Raw genomic sequence first — 22,722 nt, forward strand, 5'->3', positions numbered from 1 at the left:
TTGTAGGGTAAACAATTTGATCACGACATGTCGTTCTACTTGTTTGCATTTACCAAAGTATTACAAGAATATGTCTCTTTTCTTTTCTTAAGAAATATTGAAAACTGACAGTGAAATGGGTTTTAGCCTAAAAAAATATATGAATGTCGCTCATCTTCTGAATGTGATATGTGATGTTTTAACATGATCTTGTATTCAGTAATATTCGTACTAGATATATGCTATAAAGCAACTACTGCATGTGCATTTATTTTACGTGTCTTACACGGTTCGTCTTATAGCAGAATGCATTATTACAAGTGCAAGTACAATCATAATTATGTGTGATAATCATGTTGATTTAATGAAGGATGTAATGTTATCATGTTAAAGAAAATTTATTACAAAAAACATTCATTTCATATCAGATGCAGGAAAACTTGTAAATATATTTATAGTGTATTGACGACTTTATAAATATCATTATGTTCGATAATGATTATCGCAGAGTACCTTGCTATTTAAGATGTAGAAATTATTTAATGCAATCATTCGCAAATCAATATTTTTTTGACAGCGTATATATTTGATTTTTAAAGAAATAAACACCTTTCTTCCTTTATAGCACAATAAAATTCCGTATTTTCGATTCATTTGTTGAATATATTGAGTGAATTAATGAACAAAGGATTGAGCGAGTATATTTCAGTAATGGTTGATTGGTTATCTGGGTTATTGATGACACTCTCAAAACAAATCGGTCAAAATGACTACCAATCGGATCAGCTGAGTGCAACTGTTACTCAAGTCATATTTGACTATATTTTCTATGCGCATTTGACTAAATTTAAAACAGAGTTATTTCTGACTAGAATATACGTCAGAAATGTGACAAACCATATCAGTTGCACCAAGCTGACTACTGATTTAGTCAATTTGACTGATTAGAGTGTATCTGACTGAAATTTTAGCTGATTGATAAATTGGTTTGGTTGATATATCATTGATGAATCATTTTAAGTGATCGATTGGTTGACTGATCTGATTGAGTTGTTGTTCGCAAGTTGTTGGTGTTTTGTTATCAGTTGAGAACATTGATTTGATTGGATTTAGATCAAATTAGATTTAGATTTAGATTGATGATGACGTGTAAATGATTGTTTATTGGTTGCTGATTTTCTTTGCATGACTATAGGTTTAGTGTTGATGTTGGACTGTTTGGTAAATTTAGTGGTTGATTGTTGGTTTGATTGTTAGTTGGTTGAGTGAATGATTTGTTTTGTCAGGTGGTTGATTGGTTAGGGTTAGATGGTTGATTAGTTAGTTGGTTGATTGGTTAGTTGGGTGATTGTTTAGAGTGGTTGATTGGTTAGGGCTAGTGTTGGTTGATTTATTAAATGGTTTATTCGTTAGTTGGTCGATTTGTTAGGGTATTTTTGATAGGCAAGTTTGTAGATTGGTAGGTTGGTTAGTTGGTTGATTGGTTGGTTGGTTGGTTGGTTAGTAAGCTAGTTATTGGTCGGATGGTTGATCGGATAGTTGATTGTTGGTTGGCTGGTTTATTTGTTGGTTGGTTGGTTGGTTGGTAAGTTACAGTGGCGGCTCCATGATTTCTAAACTAGGGGGCACGTGGGGAGCAAAAGAACATTTTTTTTTGGGGGGGGCAAAGTTGGACATGATATTTGTTTCATGTTTCACAAAATCGAATGCGAAGCGCAAACTGAAATTTTCAATATACTTTTGGCCTGAAAGGGACCTGTAAAAGACTGTAAGCAGAGACTCATGAAGAGGACACATATCTTATCAAATAAATAATGCGAGCGCGAAGCGCGACTGAAAATTTTTGATATTCCGAGCTAATAACTGGAAGTTTTAAGCACTTTTTGAAACCATGAGAATGGTGGGTATCTAACTAAACGATTTATTGATGAGAGCTCCCGCCAAGCGCTTTTCATATTCAGTAATTTTTATGAACAGGATGCATATCATAAAAAGCAAATAATGATTTTACTTTCAGTTTTGAAAATTTATGCGGGTCAACGGGCAACGCTCCTGACGGGCGGTGGCCTAGTGGTGCCGCCACTGGTAAGTAAGTTACTTGTTGGTCTGATGGTTGATCGCTTAGTTGGTCTCTGGTTGAAGGGGTTTTTTTTGTCTTCATCAAAATTATGTCATTTCTGTTTCTGTTTTATGGTAACTCCCGTAGGAGCTCAGCAGGACAGCTTTTTTTTGCTGGTAAACGCCAAGCTGGTATATAACAAGTTACCTAATAAAAATTTTACGTCTAGATTAATCAGTCATAGTGGCTGTAGACGACATGTATACTCTCGGGTCTTTTAATCAAAGTGGAGACAATCATGACGAAGGCAGAGTGGGGATTCGAACTCACGACTTGCGATTATGAGTCCAATACTCTAACCACTGGACCACACGATCAGTGATAATTATTCCTTTAAAATTAGTTAACAATTAAACAAATCAGTACATAGAAGAAGGCATGATTACAACGAAGCTGTATTGTATTAAATACAAATCGTAATGTCATATAAATGTTTTTGATGATCATTTTTATTCATATATCAATTTATTCGCTTATTTATTTATTTATTTATTCATTTTAAAGTGGATTGAATGAAATAAACCATGACTGATTATTCCTTTTAATCGTATATTGTGCAAAGGTCAAAGTGGTCGTTGGTTGTTAATTGGTTAGACGGTTAAATTCAATGGTTGGTTTCTTATTCTTGAGATGGTTCATTCGTTATATCATTGGGAATTGACTGGATGATTGGTCAAATGGAGGATCGTTTGTTGATTGTGATTGTTGATTGGATACGACACTGGTTGGTCGGTTGAACAGTGGGTGTTGGTTGGACAGTCGATTGGTATAGTTGCATTGGTTTAGATTGGTTGACTCACTGATAATTCCGTGTGTGAGTGTGTGTTTATAGACGAAATGAAGCGTAAAACTAGATGGAAAGGTCGATTCGATCACTTCACCCCTTTGCTTAATAAAACCCTTATAGAAAAGAATTTTTTTAAAAATCACAAAACAGGGTTACTTATAAACATTTTCAACTCAGTATAAAACAATTAGTTGATGGGGATATTATAACAAATAACTAATCAGGGACAAAAGGTGGTGCTCATTAAGAGGGAATTGCTTATTTCTAGTAGGGGGAACTTGCACTGCTAGAGTGAAAATGAGCATTGTGACGCAAACTTTGAAACAGAGGGCTTTATATCGGGTAACCCATATTAGATCTTGAAGAGACAAAAAAAAGGAGTACCACCACTGGCATAATCCGGTCCGAACAGTGTGTGTGTGTATGTGGGTGGGGGGGGGGGTGAGCAATATATTGACCTGAAAATTCAAAATTTGGGGGACACCCCCACACCAAGAACTATATATACAGGGGTATATAACCGTGCACATAATATTACCATCTTTCAGTTAAAGGCCTTAAATGATTTTATCGATTTCTTTATTGAAATGGATCTGTTATGACCAGGTTGGTCATGACATAAAGTAATGAATTGAAGTTAAAGGTGAAGTCCACCCCAGTAAAATATTGATTTGAATAAATAGAGAAAAATCAAATTAGCATAACACTGAAATTTCTGAAAAGTTATGACATTTTAAAGTTTCGCTTATTTTTCACAAAATATAGTGATATGCACAATTCTGTGACATGCAAATGAGTCAGTCGATGCTGTCCATCACTCACTATTTCTTTTGTTTGTTATTGTTTGAATTATACAATATTTCATTTTTTTAGAGATTTGACCATAGGGACCGACTTGACTGAATCATATAGTATTAAACATTGCTAATTCCACATGTTCAGAGAGGAATTGATCACCGTTCATTTGACAATGAGGAGAAAATTAGAATATTTCATATAATAAAATACAAAAGAAATCTAGTGAGTGGGTGACGTCATCAGTCTCCTCATTTGCAAACCAACCAGGATATGCATATAACTGTTTTGTGAAATTAAAGGACAAGTCCACCCCATAAAAAAGTTGATTTGAATAAAAAGAGAAATATCCAACCAACATAACACTGAACAATTCATCAAAATCGGATGTAAAAAAAAGAAAGTTATGTCATAAAATTTCGCTTGATTTCACAAAACGGTTATAATATGCACATTATGGCTGGTATGCAAATGAGGATACTATGACGTCATCCACTCACTATTTCTTTTGTATTTTATTATATGAAATATTCTAATTTTCTCCTAATTGTCAAGCGATACAACGATTAATTCCTCGCTGAACATGTGGACTTAGCATTGTTTAACACTATATGGTTCAGTCAAGTTGGTCCTTATTGTCAAATCATGAGATATTGTAGAATTCAAACAAAAAAACAAACAAAAGAAATAGTGAGTGATGGATATCATCGACTGACTCACCTAGTTATGCAGATCACTGTTTTGTGAAAAATAAGTGAAACTTTAAAATGTCACAGCTTTCTTGTTTTACATCCGATTTTGATGAAATTTCCAGCACTGGGTGATTTTCTCTATTTATTCAAGTCAGTATTTTCCTGGGGTGGACTTGACCTTTAAGCGAAACTTTAAAATGTCATAACTTTCTTATTTCACATCCGATTTTGATGAAATTTTCAGTGTTTGTTGGATTTTTCTCTTTTTATTCAAATCAAGTTTTTATTGGGGTGGACTTGTCCTTTAATATCAATATGCGAGCGAGTACGTTTTCAGTAGTATACAAATGATGTTTTGCTTGGTTTATGATAAAAGTTATAACCATACATGAAAGTAATTGGTATCATACATTCATAAATGGACTTATTAACATACCGTCATAATGCAGGGGATACAAAATTTGCAATATGCATTTAGCTAAACATGAGGATTTGTCATGGCCAAAATAGTGTAAGATTAGATTGAGCGCGGGAGCGGAGCGACCGCGCAATAAATTTGTATTTTTTGTTGTTGAAAACTTGGGCAAATTTAAGCTCTTGACCACATTAATGAATCCACGCATTAACGTATTAACCATTTGATTAATTAAAAAAATTGTGTCCCCTATCCCTCCTGAGATTTACGCCGCGCGTGTGAGTAGCCACCTCTCCCAAGATCTCATTCCTACAGCGTGGCAGCGGCCCCTACATAATTATGCAGGGCCCCAGCAAGTTTTTTGGTATCTGATATGGATTAGGGATTATGGGATAGATTTATAGGTTTTGTGAATGCTCTTTACGCCTCCATCGATTACCCTTGGGCAACATTCAATGGTTGTGTTTGAACTAATCCCTAAAGCTTCTTACTCAGTCCATCTTGCCAATAAAATTATTTAGCGGGACGCCATCACATTTCCCCCTTTTCTTGGTAGACGGTGCACGCATCACCGTACCCCGTTGTTTGGATTCTACGTCATATGTATGAGTCTACTAAGCAATAGCTAAACACAGTCACAACAACATGGCCGATCAGTGTTTCGTGAATATGGATACTACCATGGCATACTCGGAGGGCTAACGTCGCCAATCCTATAGGAATATCTCTGGAATTTTACGCGAAAGTGGTGATAAATAGGAATATTTGGTTGATCATGGGGCAGAAAGTCAGTTCTAGTCCCAGGACGGTGTACGGGGCCGCGGTTGGTGGGGCAGACTCGCCGGGTGGTTCGACAGCCAGTGGCGGGTACCTTTCAATTGGTAGTTCCAATGGACATCACAATGGAGCCCGTATTTATTCTAGTGCATCCTCTTCGACAAATGGACAAAGGAACCGCGCTCGGTCTTTAGGCAGCACGAGTACTCATACAAATGGACAAGCAATGAATATACCTGGGGGGTCGGGACCAAGTAGAGGCCCCGATTCGGACCCTAGTTCATCAGAGAACAGTGCCCCCAGTTCAGGGTCAGGAGGTGGGGGCAGTGGAAGTGGCACCAGCTCTAGTGGTGCAAGTGGATCAGGGGGAGGGGGAGGAAGGAGTAGGGGGAGAAGTTTCCCCTTTCACGCTCAGTCTCTACCTACACATCTATTTGCTCCGGCTTTATTACAAGGTGAGATACTGAAGATGCAAAAAAAAAAATGTTTATGATCATGGCATCATTAATCAACATCATCGCCATCACCACCAACATCATCATTATCAATAATAACAGCATCATCATCATCATCACCACCACCATCATCATTCATCAGAAACATCATCATCATGTTTCATTATCATATTCATCTTCATCACCGTCATCATCATCATCACCACCAGCATCATCATCACCATTGATTATCATCAGTATCAGCACCAATCATCACCATTGTCATCATCATCAGTACTATACTACTATCAGTACCAATCATCATCATCTCCATCACCAGTTCACCACCATCATCTTATTATCACCATCATCATCATCAGTATCAGCTGTAATTATCTCAATCACCATCATGATGATGATCATAAATGATCTTATTATCATTATCATCAGTATTGCCAATTGTTATCTTAATCACCAACATCATCTTTATCATCATCACCATCATCGTTATCAAATTCAATCTACTCCTCCTTACTCAAAATGACAAGAAATATGAATGTTCAATGACTTTTATCATATTCACAATCAGTCATCATTACCATTATGGATTTTGTTTGTTACTGTTCTTAAATAATTTCATAATAAATAGGCCTATATTTAATTTACGATCTATAATCTATATTGTTCCATTTGCCTATGGACTATGTATGAGCTGAAGAGAAAACTTTGATAAAGATAGCCTGACAGGATATGAATAATTATTCTCTTTTAAAATTATTGAAATGAAGAACTAATTAATTACTTAGCCTTGTTTTATCTTTAACAGAAGTGGATCTAGAGGGGGGGGTTGCAACCCCTCCCCCCAAAAAAAAAATCCGGGGACCATTTTTTAAAATCTTATCTTTTTTAGATGCAAGAAAACGCCATTTTCACACACAGATTTTCAAAAATTTTCCCTACTGTGGGAGGGGGGACACCCCCCTCCCACACCCTCCCCCTCACTCGCTTGGACTCAGTCGCTACGCTCCCTTGCGTCGCATACCACCCCAACCCCCCCTTTATAAAAAGCTGGATCCGCCCCTGTTTAAGTGAATTCTTTTGTAAAATCTTGCCTTTGATTTTCTTAAAAAACAAAGCAGCATGAATTATAATTCAGTTGATTCATTTTAATTGCATACTTTTTTTCTATTAAATAATTATGGGTCATCCTTCTACACATTCATGATAAATATTTCCAAAGTTCCCAAATATAATATGGTTTACCTCTTTTCTCTGTAATACAAAATCGATGACAGGATGAGTGAATTAGTCTTAAGTATCCATCAGTCTCATTTTGACAAATTGATTTTAAAGATAAATTAAAATAAATTAGTTTAGATTTTTTTTAATCCAGAGTCAGATACTTGGCAAAGCTTTTTGCATAATGATGATAATCATATTTAGATAAATAAGGACAGCTTATTTATGTTACATCTTAAACATCTTCTGTGCATTGCAGATTTTGGTAAGAGGGCAGACTAATCTTGCACTTGTAACATAGAAATGATCTTCAAACATATGATAGCACATAATTGTCTAATTAAAGAGAGGGCCTATAATAAAAGAGCAGAGTCGTGTTACATGCATGCCATGACACAGCGCAAAGTTTATTATTGATATGTTGAGACCGTGGAAACCAATTTGCAGATCAATATGTCTGATGATGGCATTTGCTATTATCCAGTATCATATACATGTATGATTATGTGCTGTGAGGCCTGTCAGGCAATGAGGAAAAGTGAAAGTGAACACTCGGGGGAACATTCTATTATTTTTTTTTTCACTTGATTGATCGATTTATATCGTACTTCATGCATTATTAAAATTCATTTTAAAAAGTGACAGTTCACACTGGCATTCAAGTTATTTTAAAGAGTAGAAGATGGGAGGAACAGGACTAAGAAAATTAAAATAAACCTTAAAATTTGTTTTTAGTTTTAAGATTATGCCTAGCCATTCATAAAACACTTTGGCCTATTGGGAAAAGTACACTTAAAGTAATAAAAAGTTAATTAAAGTTTTTGGCATTTTGAATATTTTTTAAATGTGCACAGTCAAAGCGTTATTTTGCAACCGAGTGAACTGTTGTGCATCGTGAAAGCTCGTTCAATTCTATTTGAAGATGAAATATTATTTGTTTGTAAAAGTAATGATGGGGCTCATTTACAATTTTTTGTGTACATTGAAAAAAAGCTAGCATAACGAAAAAATGTCATTATGATTGCCAATGTTTTTTTCTTTCTCTTCCTCTTTTTTTGTGGGGGGGGCTATTTTCTTGGAATGTTGTTTCAATTGTAGGAGGTGATTGTATATTGTCTGACAAAGCAACAAACTGGGTTTTTGATAAAACATTAAATTGGTCTATAGCTATGACAACAGTAGTAGTGTCAGAAGTGAAACATTAAAAAACAAAAACTGCACACCTAGTAACCAAGAGTAGGTGGTTTCAGACCGCCTCGAAGTTCGCCAGTTCCAGGTATTCTCTGATCGGGAAATTTACCCCGATCAGAAAATACCAGGTATTTTGGTAATGTGAAAGCAAACTACGCGTAATTTCCCCGAAAGAAAATACCCGCTAAATAGTAGGTACTTGGCGAAATTACGAGAACTTTCGTGGGGATTTTTCCAAGGTCGTAGGTATTTTGGCGATGTGAAAGCAAATTACGGGAACTTTTAGCCCAGCGTGTCGTTGGGCGCGGCGGCGTGGGTGGCTGCTGGGCTAGTGATTTTGAATCTCCCGCCTTGCCTGCTTATCAGACCACACTGCGCATGCTCGTAACTTCGGGAACTTATCCCGAAGGATGTGTTTCGGGGCGGTCTGAATGCAGGAATAAATAACGGGTATTTTTTAGCCTTAAAAAGTTCTCGTAATTTAACGGGGATTCTTGTGATCGAGGCGGTTTGAAACCGCCTAATGTGTATACTAGTAGTACTTGTATTTCCATTTATTTGAATGCAGGATTAAAGAGTATTGTCAAATGTCATTTAAATGCCTTGCTCACAGGATACATGTAGGTGCCTCGGCCGGAGATCAAACCTCCAGACTTTCCATGTATAGTCAGGTGCCTTACACCACTCAGCCATGGCACCTCCGCAGAAGAAGTGAAACATGCATCCAGGTTGACTACATGGGTTGGATAACGACACTAGTCAAACAGATATTATTTATATTCAAAGCTGAAAGAATTACATCTAAAAGATTTTAATTTCAATCGTTTGAGATTTTAATCTAATTCTTAAAGATTCAAGATGAATCCTGGATTCCTGGTCACTCACTGTGGATCCTTCTTGAATCACTTTGAATCCCTCTAATTTAGAGTGCATATGTATATCATCATGAGCTACATTTTTCTAATGTGTTTAAAATGTTTCACCCCATTGTTGGTAACACGTGCTGTTTGTGATCACTGAATGTATCTCTATAGACTATATAGGGAATGAAGGCCAGTGAAAGAGAGGGATACATGTATGGAAAGATACGATAATAAGACTGTGAAGTGTGATAAGAATTCTTTTTTTGGGGGGGGAATTCATTTGTAAATCTCCAATAATGCTTAAGGCCATACCATCTTTCATCATTCTTTTTTGTAAATAATAAGGTCTTTAGTTTAAGGTAATATTTTGTTGTCTTTATAGTAAGCAGTGTCTTCCAAAATTCCAGGTTTTGATATTATTTCCTCTTTTAGGATTCGCTGATAGCTTTGTTTCTTTTTTCCCCCTGATATTGGTCTGTTCGACCTTATAACAAAAACCCTGATAGATCATGGTTTGCAAATAGAAACGGGCCTACATGTATGTGCACCCAATTCTTCATTTTTTTAGTAAATTACTGAATTTGAAATTCTCTAGTCAATCAGTATGTTTTGCTTGTTCAAAGTTTGAGTAAGTCATGAATTCAGAAAAATAAAGTGAGAGTTGGTTGGCTGAATTCAACTTACATACTTGTATAATAAAAAATCAATTGGCAATTTTGTTAATGGAATTTTGTTTTTGAAAAAATCATCTGTATACTGGATTAGGCAGTGACAAAGATGAAATAATGACTGAAACCTTGTGTGGAGTTAATTCACTCAATTTTACCATGGTTATTCCCTTTTCAGACAAAGAAAATTAGTGAGTGCCGTTCATTGTTTGGTCATGATACAGTAATATGACCTTTCTTATTTATTCCAATCAGCAATCAAACGGTGGCCTTGGCTAGCAATGAAGGTTCGTTCAGGAAGTGACTGCTATTCCTATTTACTGCAATCCAGGGTCCCATCTTACTAAGAGTTACCATCGATCAAATCAATCTCAACAGTATGGAAATCCATCCATACCATAATTTCTTTCTACAAGAAATAATAATTATACATGCTTACATTGTCAGAAGTCTCTAAGGCCGTGTTTTGCATCCACTTTTCGGGCCAGAATCAGCGTTTCCAAACATGATTAGTCCAAAACATGGTTGCGTCCATGCTTACTTTCATTTAAACGCTGTTTCAAAACGCCGATCGTAAACTTACAAAAAGGTGTGTTTGTAAACGTCGTTTGACCAGAATCAGGCTTTCTGGGGAAGTATAAACAGAACCATGATCGTAAACGTGTTTAGATGATGTCATTTGGTACCTGCTTCCGTGAGATGAAAATCCGCAGGCAAATACAGTCACTTTGCTCAATGTTATCTCCACATAATAACAACACTCGGAAAAAATGCTTTCGGAAAAAGGCGCCCAATTTTACCTCGCTTTCCTGCTCAATGAAAATTACGATACAAAGCCAGCTGGAGATCGTGATTTCGCCTCTGAAAAGTTAAACATAAACGGCACTCCCAGAACCATGTTTAAGATCAGCATTTTGAATCTATGTTTGAAAACCAATTCTGTCCTCGCGATGGAAGCATAAATACACCTTAAGCGCTCTATAGTATATGCAGCATAATTTTGCTCAATCTCCATAGTAAACACAGAGAATCACACTGAATCTTCAAGAGAATGATGAATGCATGAATATACATCATATCTACAAAATATTTTGAAGAAATTTGCATTTCAGATTGTGACGTTGCTGGCCGTCCATAGCTGTGGTTGATCAGATTGATCACATTTCTTTGTAAGACAGGACTCAGATGCTTATATATGTAACCTGATATTCAGTCTATCAGACAGAAGGGAAATATATAAATAAAGCATGAAAATGAAATACAGGCCTACATGTACATGTGAGCAATGGAATATGGGGACTGGGAAGCCTTCGACCAGGGGTGTGAGAGTTCAGATTTTTATCTGATTTCAGATTTTTTTGTTTTGATTTTCAGCTGAATTTCAGCTTATATTTGGCTTTCCTCTGTACAAAAAGTAGGGGAGCTCTTTCTATTTCAGACTTTTTCAATACTCTTCAGATTTTTTTCAGATTTTTTTTATTTGTGACCACTCACACCCCTGCCTTCGACTTCAAAACTACATGTAGGGCTGGTATTCAACTCTTGGTATTGATTGACAAAGTGAATTATGGCACTTGTTAGTGTTTTACTTAGCTAACCAAAATGGTTGTATCCGTATTCAATCCACTACAAAGTTTTTTACTTTATCAAGCCAGATTTAAGTAAAAAACAACCACTGTGACATCATAAAGCTCAAGCCAAATATCTAGGCCTGCATGCCATGGTCTAGTTTGGTAATAATGATGGTATTTATAGTGGGAGTTTTATAGCAAAATTTGTCCAAAAGCTCATGATGCAAGCCCAGCAACAGATCTCTTAACAAGGAAAAGAAATCTACAAATCAACCTAGAAGATAGAGCTTTTTGTTAGGTAGAAATTATACAACTGTCTGCGAATAAAAATTGACCCCAAAATAAAAAGAAAAAGAAAGGTTATCACTACTTCCAAAATTGCCAATTTACCTCCAACAGACATGATAGTCAGTTACATTAGCAAATAGTTTAGGCCAGGTGGGGGGGGGGGGCTTGGCCCTCAGTGCCCCTCCGTGCCCCTCCTGATCTACCACTTTTGCCAGTAATGGTTGGTCAGACTCCTTTGACCACATTTGAAGAGCATCATAATGAAAATTTGTACTGTCCACTTTGCTGTATATATAGCTAAACACACTTGTGATTCTACTCAATAAGCCATAATTCTAGAATTATATTTATTAAGTTCAATTGGAAAATATTGAAAGTTGAAATTGTACAGTCAAATACCTTTTTTTTCCAAAGAAGAAAAGCTTTGTAGCCTACAGGGAAGACACCTTTTCCCATAAATTCGCTTTGTATTTTGGACATTTTTAGCAAATGAAGGAGCATAGGAATGAGATGGAAAGAAAATTTAGACCTATAACCTCTTCAACTTTTAATATTTCCTGACTGTCTGTAGGAGTGTTGCCTCAGAACCCAGGCTGCCAAAAGAAAGTTTGTACTGCCATTGACAGAGTCAAGATTCAAGATTTATTAAAAATAAAATACATGATAATGGCAGCTAGAAAGCTGTATCAAAATATATCTTGCATGAATACTTTAATGAATATAAAGTAAGAATATTTAAAGCAGGACAGTAAATGTGGCATTGAAAGAGAAAAGGAAAAATCATGTCAGTTTTCTGAACAAGGTACAGGTATGCATGCTAGGTGTCAGAAAAGTATTTGGGGAGAGGTTTTGAAGAATCACACACATGAGCAACTGTTTTGAATCATGCTCTTGCGATGTTGAATAGGTTCTGTATTGTCATTGTTTGATGTGTCATTTATTTGCATACAATATGTGATTGCTATATATATGTTAAATGATCTAATATCACCCTAACCAATTTTGCCCCACTTCATAGAGACAACATGTTAGATAATGAAGATAGGCCTATCTACATGTATTATGGTTACAAAGGAAATTAATCTGTATTAAGACTATACACTAATAAAGAAAGCCTCTTTTCAGAGTTGACAGATTTATCTGTGATTTCAATTATCTAACGAAGGTGGGGAAGGATGGGGGGGGGGACGGGGGGTTCATCTGGCTTTTGCCACACTCCGTTCATCTTCATGTAGGCCTACTTCAATCAAGCTGCATTTAGAACAATCTTGATCACTCAGCCCCTTCCCCTCAAAACATATTGAGGCTCTTAAAGGTGTAAAATTGCCATTTAGTATTTGAGCTGAGCGTCATTAAATGTTAGGAGATATATATTGACTCATCCATCATTTTCCAGGGCCCAACACTAAGAGGCCGTTCTCATTACGCTTTCTAAAACCAGTTTACTGGAAACCGATTCAGGAAACCAGTTTGGAAGGTCGCTTTGCTAGCATTCCCAGCATCACACGAAGGTGGTTTTCAAAATCACTTAATTTTAAGCGATCTTGTTGCTATGGAAACATTCTCAGTTGGGTGACACGTTACGCGCGAAATTCGAAACCGCAGCATAGGCATTCTACACCTGTTCCAGTAAACTAGGTTTAGGAAGGTAGTGAGAACAGTCCTTGTCTTTAGTTTAGGGTCATGATCTAATTCAAATATTTACAGTCACTCTGAGTTGAAGATCCAGTTATTGTAATCATTGCAGAATGCACAGCCTATTTCGATAGAAGAGTGAATGACTGTAGAATTCATGTACTGAATTGATTGTATTCACTTTTCAGTGTTGCCTGAAAACCAGGTTAGAGTCAACATTTTCACACCCCTTGAACATGCTTGATGTCTTGGGGGTCAGTACTCAATAGGTGGTTAATGTGCAGCAATTATAGTGAATTTACATGCATGACATGTTGACTCATATTTATAGCCCAGAGCGACGAATGTTGAGGAGTTTGATCATGGAAATGTGCATGGGCTTATAGTATTCCTGTAAGAGTGAGATGATGACATTATCAAGTTTTTCAGATCTACAACTTCCATTCCCACATCCCAAGATACCTTTTGGGTTGGCGTAAAAAAGCTAGGAGGCATTTTAAAGACTTTTGAGTTGTATATAGAAATATGGTATTGAATATTGAATCTTGTTGGCAATTATAAAGTGAGATAGTTTCAGTGTTCACTTTTCATCAATACAGGACCATTTAACATGAAAGTTTACAATACATTGTAGCATCACTAAATTCCATTGGCCAGTAAGGATCACTATTAACGCTCACTTGCTTCAAAACACTGACAAGGAACCAATTGGAGTGGTTCTTTTATTTTTGCGGTTCATTGTAAATCTTTATATTTACAGGTATTGCAGGACCTACATTACATGTAGGTCACTGTCAGGACACCAAGAGGGCTGTTATGGGAAGTAAAATGTAAATTGACAGTGGTACCCTGACTACCCTTTGTAAATGAAAATACAAATAAATAAAAGTAATGAAATGGACATAAAGAAAATGAATGGAGGATTTTTTAAATTTTATTTATTTATTATTTTATATTTTTTTGGGAGGGGGTCCACACTTCTAGAGTTTCTTGTCTTATCAACCCTGTTTATAAGGTAGGTAACATGCTCCATGGTTATATCATAGAGCTATCGACTGTGTGAAGATGCTCTCCCAAGAGTGGTTTATTAGAGATCCATATGTTACTGAGCAGAGCGTGTGCTAAATTGGTCTGCTGCTTGCTGGTGGCGGGGTTGAAGCAGATGATTAAATTTGTGAACTAAAGAGTGGCTGTGTATGGTTTGAAGATAGAAAATATAAATGGAAATCTGTGAAATGGATCCAGGCAATCTCAAGTCGCAAAACTTGCCAAAAACTTAGATTTCTTATTACGCGACATGCATTCCAATTTTCAAACAAAGTGTAGGTGCCAGAGGTACTTCAGTGGCCTTTGATTAAGTCAAGCCCTGCTCTTTCCAAATGTTTCTGGAGATTTATTGAAAATTACGTACATATAAGATATGGCAGGTAACCTAGAGGATGGGATGAGATCAGCATAAAACATCAAATGGGGATAATGGGCAATTTTTGCCATCAGCTCATGAATTCTTCTGTAAAATCCTCAAAACTTTTTTTTTTGATGTGACCAGCATCTTCAGTCCTCACATCGGCCACAAAAATCATCACAAAAGTAATGGTTTATGAATTCTATAAGCAGTAGAATAGACCTTATTCTTAATACAGTCCGAAAATTAGCTTAAAGGTCAAGTCCACCTCAGAAAAATGATGATTTGAATTTATAGAGAAAAATCAGACAAGCACGATGCTGAAAATTTCATCAAAATCGGATGTAAAATAAGAAAGTTATGACATTTTAAAGTTTCGCTTATTTTTAACAAAATAGTTATATGAACGAGCCAGTTACATCCAAATGAGAGAGTCGATGATGTCACTCACTCACTATTTCTTTTTTTTTTTTTTGAATTATTCAATTTTTACGAATTTGACGCATAGGACCTCCTTGCCTGAAGCACAAAATGTTAAAATAATGGAATTCCACGTATTCAGGGAGGAATGAAACTTCATTTCACATGACAATGACGAGAAAATGAAAATATTTCATATAATGAAATACAAAAGTAAATAGTGATTGTGATGATGTCATCAGTTCCTCGTTTGCATAACGATCGAGATGTGCATATAAATGTTTTGTGAAATGAAGCGAAACTTTAAATGTCAGAACTTTCTTATTTAAACATCGATTTTGATGAAATTTTTCAATGATATGCTTGTTGATTTTTTCTCTTTTTATTCAAATCAAGTTTTTGTTTGGGTGGACTTGTCCTTTAATGTGTAATATGAAAGTTCAAAGTGGTCTTGAAAGAGATCTTCCATGTTCGTTAGCTAAGAGCGACTTTAAGATTGACTGGTGATCCATTCTTACTTGCTTAACAATCGCCAATGGTGTATACCATTTACCACAAGAAAGGATCACCAATAGTTCTTAAAGTCGCTCTTAACTTACAAACAGCTTAAATCAAACACCCACCAGTTGTGGTAAAGATTTCAAAATGAGTTCGAATAGAATCAAATGCAGTTACAATACAATCAAAGTTTTTGTATGTATAAATGAAAGTTATGTGCCTAATACATGTAGTTCTGGAAGAAAATGCGTAATTGCTGAGAAATGAGCGAAATAATAACGGAATTCTATCAAGTGTCGGGTGTTTTCGAAACAATATGCTGTCCCACATATGCTTTTTTGTGTTAGTGATCATCAGAATATAGATATTGATCTGAGATTTCACGATTTTACCAAGATAAGTTAATGTACTAGATCTAGATGTATGATAATATTTTGAAAATTAACCTTCATTTAAAAACTTTCTCATGAAATAATTGTTGGCTGCAAGTACTGTCTTTTACCTTTAACCTTGTGCTAGCAACTGCTTTGTGCATTTTCTTAATTGCCAAAATATGCGATGAAAAAGAAACCCCTGAAAAGTTAATCAAAGTGACAAGATCGCGTAATAGCCCTTTAAAATAATTAATTTCTATCCAGTAATTGCAAACATGCACAATATGCAGGGCACAGGAGGGTCATAAAGTAGGGAAATTCAAGACCCCTTTCTCATTATTAAGCGAAGCTCGGTAGGAATCGGTTCAGCATAGCTGTGCATGCTCTGAACAATCTTGGAAGCAATCTTAAGTGATGTTGGACACCGTAGTACGGGATCACCTCATGATGTGGTTTTCAAGATCACACTAGGTGGTTTCAAACCGCGTCGATCACAAGAATCCCCGTTAAATTACGAGAACTTTTTTAGGCTGAAAAATACTCATTAATTATTTCTGCATTCACACCGCCCTAAAACATACCCTTCGGGGTAAGTTTCTGAAGTTACAAGTATGCGCAGTATGGTCTGATAAGCAGGCAAGGCGCTAGATTCAAAATCACTAGCCCAGCAGCCACCCACGGTGCCGTACCCAACGACACGCTGGGCTAAAAGTTCCCGTAATTTGCTTTCACATCGCCAAAATAACTGCAACCTTGGAAAAATCCCCGCGAAAGTTCTCATAATTTCGCCAAGTACCTACTATTTAGTGGGTATTTTCTTCGGGGAATTACGCGTAGTTTGCTTTCACATTACCAAAATACCTAGTATTTTCTGATCGGGGTAAATTTCCCGATCAGAGAATACCTGGAACTGACAAACTTCGAGGCGGTCTGAAACCACCTATTGCTTCATGACCTGTTCACAATTGACTGTGATTCCAACCAATAGCGCCATCCCGAGTCCTCAATTACTCATTCCTGGCCCATAATGCTAGTGAAGTCTAGCAATATAGACCTACAGTAATTGAATGATAACATGTTAATTAACTACTCAATACATTTATACTGCAATTATTATGTCACAAAGTAGCAAATAAAGTATTTTTCCTCTCAAAACATTTTAGTTTCTCTATACAAATACAATTATAGGTCAATTTATTCTCTGTAGTGTTAGTAGATCTGAAAATGTATTTTAAGATTATGTATTTATAACGTACAGTCAAGAGACCACACAAAGTTCACTCCCCCTTTAATACTGTACTTTGTAATTCCAGAAAGCAATCTTGTGCAGGAAGTCTGTATATACGTATTGAAAGGTGAAACAAATGGCTATACAGTAGATGGTTTTGAGTTAATAGGCATGAACCCATGACCCCACTCTCTGGCTCTTTAAAGGACAAGTCCACCCCAACCAAAAGTTGATATGAAAAAAAGAGAAAAATCCAACAAGCAAAACACTGAAAATTTCATCAAAATCAGATGTGAAATAAGAAAGTTATGACATTCTAAAGTTTTGCTTAATTTCACAAAACAGTTATATGCACATCCTGGTCGGAATGCATATTGGCAGACTGATGGTGTCACCCACTCACTATTTCTTTTGTATTTTATTATATGAAATCAAGTGAAACAAAGTTTTATTTCTTTCTGAACAAGTGGAATTACCATTATTTAAACAGTTTATGGTTATGTTAAGTTGGTCCTTATTGTCAAATCTGTAAAAATTGACATAATGTATTATTCAAAAAAAAGAAGAAATAGTGAGTGATGGACATCATCGACTCTCATTTGCATATCGCTGAGTTGTGCATTTAACTGTTTTGTGAAAAATAAGCGAAACTTAAAAATGTCATAACTTTCTTATTTTACATCCGATTTCGATGAAATTTGCAAAATTTGCATTTATGTTTGTTTGATTTTTCTCGATACAAATCAACAATTTTCTGGGGTGGACTTGACCTCTAAATGTTGCCACAGGAACAAAATGGATATAGCTCACCAAAGAAGCGATCAGGATTCAGAAACATGAATGTTCAAACTGGGAAGGACCACCTGCAGATGGGAAAGCATATTGGTTACAGATTACAGACCCCTCCCCCCAAAAAAAAATGAATTGAAAGATATTACATGCATGATATAGTGTGAAAATAACACAAGCAGAGAGCTAATTCAACCTGTTAAACCTTCTAATAAACTTTATTATGAAGCTGAAAGAGATTGATTGGCTTTATAATTGTGCAATGATGTACATGTATTTTGATCTGTAATGAAGTCTATTGGCACTTCGCCTTGGTGATACCTCGTATCATAGGCCAACATTTCTCTTTGACAAAAAAGTGAATGGAATATGACAAAGGGGAGAACAAAAGGAATATATTTTCTTTACGTCATTCTGTATTTGAACGATGGTTACACCCAATCTCAAAAGACTTGCAGTGTCACCGCCCTAATCTTTCTTTATCACTCTGTAATTTTCTCTCTGTATTTCTTTCTCTCTCTCTCTTTCTCCCTCAGTCTTTCTATTTTTCTGTTATCTCATATTACTGTGTCATGCTTCTCTATCTGTCGTTTTCCACATTTCCCAGCTTCTTTATTGTAACTCCAAATATAGGCCTTATATTTCATTATTCTAGGGCAAAGCCCTGTTTCTTTAGAGAAAACTTGATATGCAACATAAAAAAGGGGGGGGGGGGGGGAATGAAAAACGGGGACAAGAAATCTCTAAGGACATTACGAGGGGCATTGAGGCCTATTCCATTCATTTGATATTTCCATTTCCAGTGATTACAATATAATGTGTGGTTTTGTGCATAGCATTCTTAAAATCATATCAAGATTATCATACAAATACATGTAGGTTGGGAATTGATGGGGCTGCTAAAAAAGCAGCACCATTAATAGGTTGTTTTCAAACCGCCTCGATCACAAGAATCCCCGTTAAATTTACGAGAACTTTTTCAGAATAAAGAATACCTGTTAATTATTCCTGTATTCACACTGCCCTGAAACGTACTCTTCGGGATAAGTTCCTGAAGTTAGGAGCATGCGCAGTATGGTCTGATAAGCAAGCAAGGTGCAAGATTCAAAATTGCTAGCTCAGCAACCACTGACGGTGCCTGCACCCATCTACATGCTGGGCTATAAGTTCCCATAATTTGCTTTCACACTGCCAAAAATACCTGTGATCTTGGAAAAATCCCCTCAAAAGTTCTTTTAATTTTCACAAATACCTTCTATCTAGTGGGTATTTTCTTTCGAGGAAATTCCACATAATTTGCTTTCACACTACCAAAATTACCTTGTATTTTCTGATTGGGGTAAATTTCCTGATCAGAAAATACTTGGAAGCTGGAAGTGATGAACATCGAGGTGGTATCCACCAAGGGTATCCATGACCATGACCTTCAATGGCCTTGGATAAATTTAATCCATACAGATAGAATATAATGTTCATAATAGTTTAAATAGTGTATTTTTAGATTGATTTTAGACAAAGTCTCTATGTGTACCAGTTACCATGTGCACACCACCAACCAAGCTTTTGTGTAAAAGTGCCCGGGAGCACATGACAGTGCAGTTTCCTTCAGCTTCGTAATTTAACCATTGAACTTCCTAAATCAACAAAGCAATGAACACACCGGGCTGCATGTACTGTATGTGATGAAGAATACAATAGAATCGCATTTGTTATTGGAAAGGTTGGTGATTCGTAATTGTCAACGGACAACTGACTACGGGCTGGTAACAAATGTACATAATGAGGCTTTGTATCTGAGTGAGCTTTGTACATTATAACTGGCTGTGCAATCATCTTCGTGGTTTATAGAACTTCCCTGTTTGTATGCTATATCATGATTGATCACTAGAGAATCATAATTTCATTCACATAAAATAATATATTATTGGTCAATTATTAATAATATGTCTAAGTTCCTTGATTTGTTTAAAGTGTAGAATTAGATGGGACTGCATGTATTTTGAAAGAAATGAGATTGAGTGTTTCATTTCCATTTATATGTATTACAAGAAGAGGACAAAAATTTATTGGCAGTAATGGCAAAAGTAGACTCTATACTGAACTCCTTAAAAGAGTTAAAAAATCAAGAACATAGAGACTATATCCTCCCCCCCCAAAAAAAATTGCAGCCTGATTTCAAGAGATGTACATTTTCAGTTGTGGCCTTTGTTCCCTCACCCCATGTGTTTATCAGTATTCTTTTGTTGTTTGGTGCATCATGCATGCTTTATACAATGAAGACCATACATGTGTATACAAGTGATGTAGCCTACACATACAATTCCAATAATCTGTTGTTTGAGTTTATTCCTAGACGAATCCTATGCTGTTTGTTCTCAGATTAAAAAGCATGGCCAATTGACCATTGTTGAATGTCCTCATACCCTTTCGCCAGATAGAAGATGTTTTCTGTATGTGTTAAAATTCCTATTGTGTTTTCCATGGCCAAATGATTCATGCACCCAAAAAACTCTGAAATTTCATAATTCAGCAGTTGATATTAAAAAAGAAGAAGAGTATAATTGGTTCAAACTTCAAGCATTTGTGATTTAAATGTCAGGCCTCCATTCCAATCAGTAAAAAGATGAACGTAGTGTAATGCTGATTTAATTTTAGTCTACTTACACAAGGGAAGAAGTTATTGTAATCAAGAACACCTATCCTTATACCCTTTTCATAAACCTATCCTCCAATTAGCCGCCTAAGAGTAATGCGGATAATTCAATAAAAATTGCGTTCACAAACTCCGAAAATAAACCGCATTATTTTTACAAGCGCTCGTCCTGAAAAGGCGGATAATCGTCATGACAACTGGACACGCCACCTCCAATGCGGTTGTGTGGAAAAGGGTGACCTTGTGACCGCACCATGGCAATTATCCGCAAATGCGTTCATAAACTCAAAATCTTGCCCCATGCTGCTATTATGCGGATAATAGCAGCATCAAAATAATGCGGATTACTCTTGTCCTCCTCCAATTTTACGACCAAATTATGCTGCTATTAGCCGCATAATTGGGTTTATGAAAGGGGTATTATACCCTCTTTCCTCTGTTTGAATGTTTCTCTGCCTGTCTACATGGGGTGGTTCTGATAACACACACACACAATTTTTGTTTTTGTGGATTAGTTTTCTTCACCCCTCTGTCCATCCCTTTTAATCAGATGGCAACATAAACCCAATTTAGCGGATGATATACGTCTTTCCAGGTAATCAACTTTAGACTTTGAACAGTAATTGTTTGATTTTGTGACACAATTGTTATCAAAGACTAAAAAAGGTATCCACTTTTCATATGACAGTTTTGCAGTTACAAAAGCAGACCACTTGTGTTGTTTATATGGTACTTGCCTGTGTCAGTCTGCAGTCTTTGTCCCGGTTGGATCACTATTGATTTTTTTGTTGGTTATATACATGTACTGTATTCAAAATTACACAAAGTTTCTTGAAATTACATGTGGGTTTGAATGATTTTATACTCTTATATATTTTACATAATTGAACCTTATACTTAAACTAAAGGTTTTTACAGGCTTTAATTATGAAAGTTATCTTGTATGTGACAGAGCTATGAAGCCTAATAATATTAAAAGACCTCCCCCCCCTCCCCTTTATAGTGTAGGCCTGTAAACTGTCTCAACTCTTTCTGCTAATCCCATTTAATACTGTGTGCAAAATGGTATTAAATAGGATCTGAATAGAGAGTACATAGGACATGTACTGTCCCAGCATTTATACTGCATGGTATGGCTTTATGGTGGAAGAGGAGGGGGGGGGGTATTTATAACTAATTAATATACTAAAATGAAGTTAACCTTAATCTCTATTTGATATTCATATGTTTACATGTGGTAGAATGGAATTAGAGCGAGAGTAAAATAGTGTTTGGTACTTATTGTAATTTCAAACTAGAAAATACAATATCTCATCTGGGTTGTAGTGCTATCGTGGACCTGAAATACACGTGGACCATTAGGTTAATGGCTTATTCCTGAGAAACATAAAGTAAAACAGAGAAATCGAAGGAAAAATCAGCATTTAATCCTAGTACAATACATGTAGATACATAGTTTGATTTGCCTTGCTTTTGACTCTGCACTGTGAGTACTTCTTGTAGTAGAGTCCTTTGGTCTGTCACCATCCAAGGAGCTGCTCCTTGCACCATCTAACCCCCTACCAACCAGTGGTGTTATTTTAGAGGTGTAGATTACCTCTCCTTGGAATAGTTTAACCCAGATCTCGCTGGAGGGCAGACTGTGACCTCACTGAGGACAAGGGAGTCAGGGGGAATCCCCATTGTGAATTAAGGTCAGGTTGAGGTCAAATGGTTATCCAGCCTTTTTTTTCTAGTAGTCTTATTTTTCTGACACACTTCTTTTTATTTATTTTTTGATAGACCTATCAGAATAATGAGGCTGTTTAAAAGTTTTGGGATTTGGGATGGTGAATATTGATGACGATGATATTCATGACAATGCCAGTGATGCCTGATGGTGATGAAGATGATGATTAAGAT

The 22,722-nt window shown here is 36.2% G+C and overlaps 1 protein-coding gene across 1 annotated transcript in view; it reads left to right on the forward strand.

Moving 5' to 3' along the window:
- Positions 1 to 5,513: 5,513 nt before the first annotated feature.
- LOC121407747 (E3 ubiquitin-protein ligase znrf2-like) overlaps positions 5,514 to 22,722 on the forward strand; it is a 38,023-nt gene continuing 20,814 nt past the window's right edge. The window contains exon 1 of the mRNA XM_041598938.1: positions 5,514 to 6,019. Within this exon, the coding sequence (XP_041454872.1) occupies positions 5,563 to 6,019 (457 nt within the window). The 5' untranslated portion in view covers positions 5,514 to 5,562. The remainder of the gene's footprint in view (positions 6,020 to 22,722) is intronic.

Source organism: Lytechinus variegatus, chromosome 2 (assembly GCF_018143015.1).
Source record: "Lytechinus variegatus isolate NC3 chromosome 2, Lvar_3.0, whole genome shotgun sequence".
Taxonomy (NCBI): Eukaryota; Metazoa; Echinodermata; class Echinoidea; order Temnopleuroida; family Toxopneustidae; genus Lytechinus; species Lytechinus variegatus.